Source organism: Epinephelus moara, chromosome 8 (genome assembly GCF_006386435.1).
Source record: "Epinephelus moara isolate mb chromosome 8, YSFRI_EMoa_1.0, whole genome shotgun sequence".
Lineage (NCBI taxonomy): Eukaryota > Metazoa > Chordata > Actinopteri > Perciformes > Serranidae > Epinephelus > Epinephelus moara.
Genome location: NC_065513.1, coordinates 44,467,306 through 44,469,618, shown reverse-complemented (window position 1 = coordinate 44,469,618; position 2,313 = coordinate 44,467,306). Strand labels below are relative to the sequence as shown.

At 39.9% G+C, this 2,313-nt stretch overlaps 1 protein-coding gene across 1 annotated transcript in view; it reads right to left on the bottom strand.

The window, feature by feature from the left end:
• ciz1b (cdkn1a interacting zinc finger protein 1b) overlaps nt 1–1,955 on the bottom strand; it is a 10,758-nt gene extending 8,803 nt beyond the window's left edge. The window contains exons 1-2 of the mRNA XM_050050187.1: nt 1,878–1,955; nt 1,042–1,119 (exon numbers count right to left, since the gene is read on the bottom strand). Coding sequence (XP_049906144.1) covers nt 1,042–1,070 — 29 coding nt within the window. The 5' untranslated portion in view covers nt 1,071–1,119; nt 1,878–1,955. The remainder of the gene's footprint in view (nt 1–1,041; nt 1,120–1,877) is intronic.
• Between the last annotated feature and the right edge of the window lie 358 nt (nt 1,956–2,313).

The following is a 2,313-nucleotide window of genomic DNA, read 5'->3' as shown; positions in this document are numbered from 1 at the left end:
TGGGCTGTCCTTTGCTAAAAGACCATAGTGCAAATTATCTTTTAGCGACTGTGGTTACTGTTGTCTCTCCCTGCGGTGCACGTGTCACGTGATGTAAACACGGCTAAGCAAAGCTCATGCTTTCGCTGGTCTCGCGCAGGTGTGCACACGTGAGCGCGGAGCACAGAGAAGCAGTCAGAGCTGCAGGCTACAGTGAGGCTAAAAACAGAGTTCATATGACGTTTTTCCAAACAACTTTTTATGTCGGGGCTGCAGCACACTTGGATCACTACGGATGAGCAGTATGGAGATACTTTGTGGATTAAATTTTGTGTTCTTGGGCGTTAGTCTGGGGCGTCGTCTGCCATTAGGTGTACTGCCCGTTCCCCCCGCTGATCTCCGCAAGTGATGTGAGGACTCTAAAACTTCACCAGGGCCTCCATCGGCATATGGGTGAGTAGATAATGGCTGAATTTTCATTTTTGGGTGCACTATCCCTTTAAGGTGTGTTTTAAATGATGATCTTACAGAGTAAACACACACACACACACACACACACACACACACACACACACACACACACACACACACACACAAGGTCGTGCTATGATTGATTTATTTAAAGGAGCTTTGAATTTCAGTTTGGGACTGACTGGTGTTGGTTTCTGGATTATTTTAATTGATAGTGGTGTGTGAGATCTTGTGTTTGATTATTAACCTTCATCTGATCTGAGTCTGTTTTAGGTTCAACATATAAAACTGTTTAACTGAAGGATCAAATGATGATTTGTCTTTTCCCTTCACTTTCTGTAGCAGAGGACATGAGCTATTCTCCTGTGTGACACCCAAATCATACCGTGTTCAACTGGGGATAAATCTACGCTACAAACTCACCTGTCTGACAGGTGACACTTTGATGTATATCTCTGTCTTGTAAATATTGATCTTTAACTTCAGTTTCTCAGATGACAGGAGACATTTGAGCCTCTGATCTGTTGTTAAATGTCTCAGTGTGACATTAACAGCAGAAACCAGTGAGCAGCCATTATAACCAGTCCTCACCTGTCTGATCTCCTCTGCTGTTTGACCATGTTGAAGACCAGATGACCTTTGACCTCTCTGCTCCGACACTCACCTGCACTGACAGTTTAATGATCAGTTAAATTAAGACGCTGATGAAGTTAAAATGACAAAGCCACACTGTGAACATTCAAATAAAAGCTGCAGCCGCCTGAACCTATAAAATAAACAGAACTCTTATGGAGTAAAAACTACAATCTTTTCCTCTAAACGTCATAAACACGCGTCTCAGTAACGGACAAACTCCAGTAAATAACTCAAACTACTTAGTTAATATTAATCCTTCAGTCCAGTCTTCAGGTTAACATATGAATAAATACAGACTTAAATCAAACTTGATGAACACAGAGACACATTCCTCTTTATAAAGATCGCTTCTACTTTTCGTTTATACAGAACTCCGTTCAAATACTACGACATTTTAATGCGGAGATCGTCATTGCTCCGCTGCAAAGGTCTCAGAAAACGACTTGATTCTCAAGTGAACTAAAAAGAAACAGTAGAAAAATAAAACCTGCTTTGAGCTCAGTGTATAAGCCGAATATACAACTGACCTCTGCTGATTCCTAACATGTCTTACATAATTAGATATAAGACACTGTACTCGTTAAAAAACACAGACAATCTTTAATTGTGTATATTTCTAATGGAAGTCTTGCACCGTTCGTGTTTGGCTAACATTAGCGACATTAAGTGGCTTCTCCGAACAAACAGAGCTAAACTTGAACGTTTAATATGTCTCTGATGTTTATCACAGTTTAACAGAAGCGTAAATACATGTTATTAACTTATTCACAGTTAGATGAAGCTCAACTTACCGCTCAGCAGAAGCTAAGGCTAAAGCTAGCTCCGCTACATGTAAACACAGCACACTGACTCGGTGGTTGTTTCTGAGCTGCTCTGTCGCCCCCTGCAGGCCGGAGGGAGAACTGCAGCTGCTTCTTTGAAACACGTCTGATGTTATAAAATCATTGACACTGAAATGACTGAATATAAAATATAATTATATTCAATCCTATTGTGATTCTGTTTTATTCACTCTTTTATTTGTAATCTGTGTTTGTCAGATTATGTTTCTTCTGTAATGTGACTGTGTTTATAATGTTTTCACTGCCTGCATTCATTAACACAGTGTTGTGTTAATTACCTGCATTAAATGAGAATCTGAATCCAGATTCTGATGTTACACAATAGAAACACGATCCATTTCACAGTGAAGCTGATTAATGTTTTAAGAACATAAAACAAGCCTGA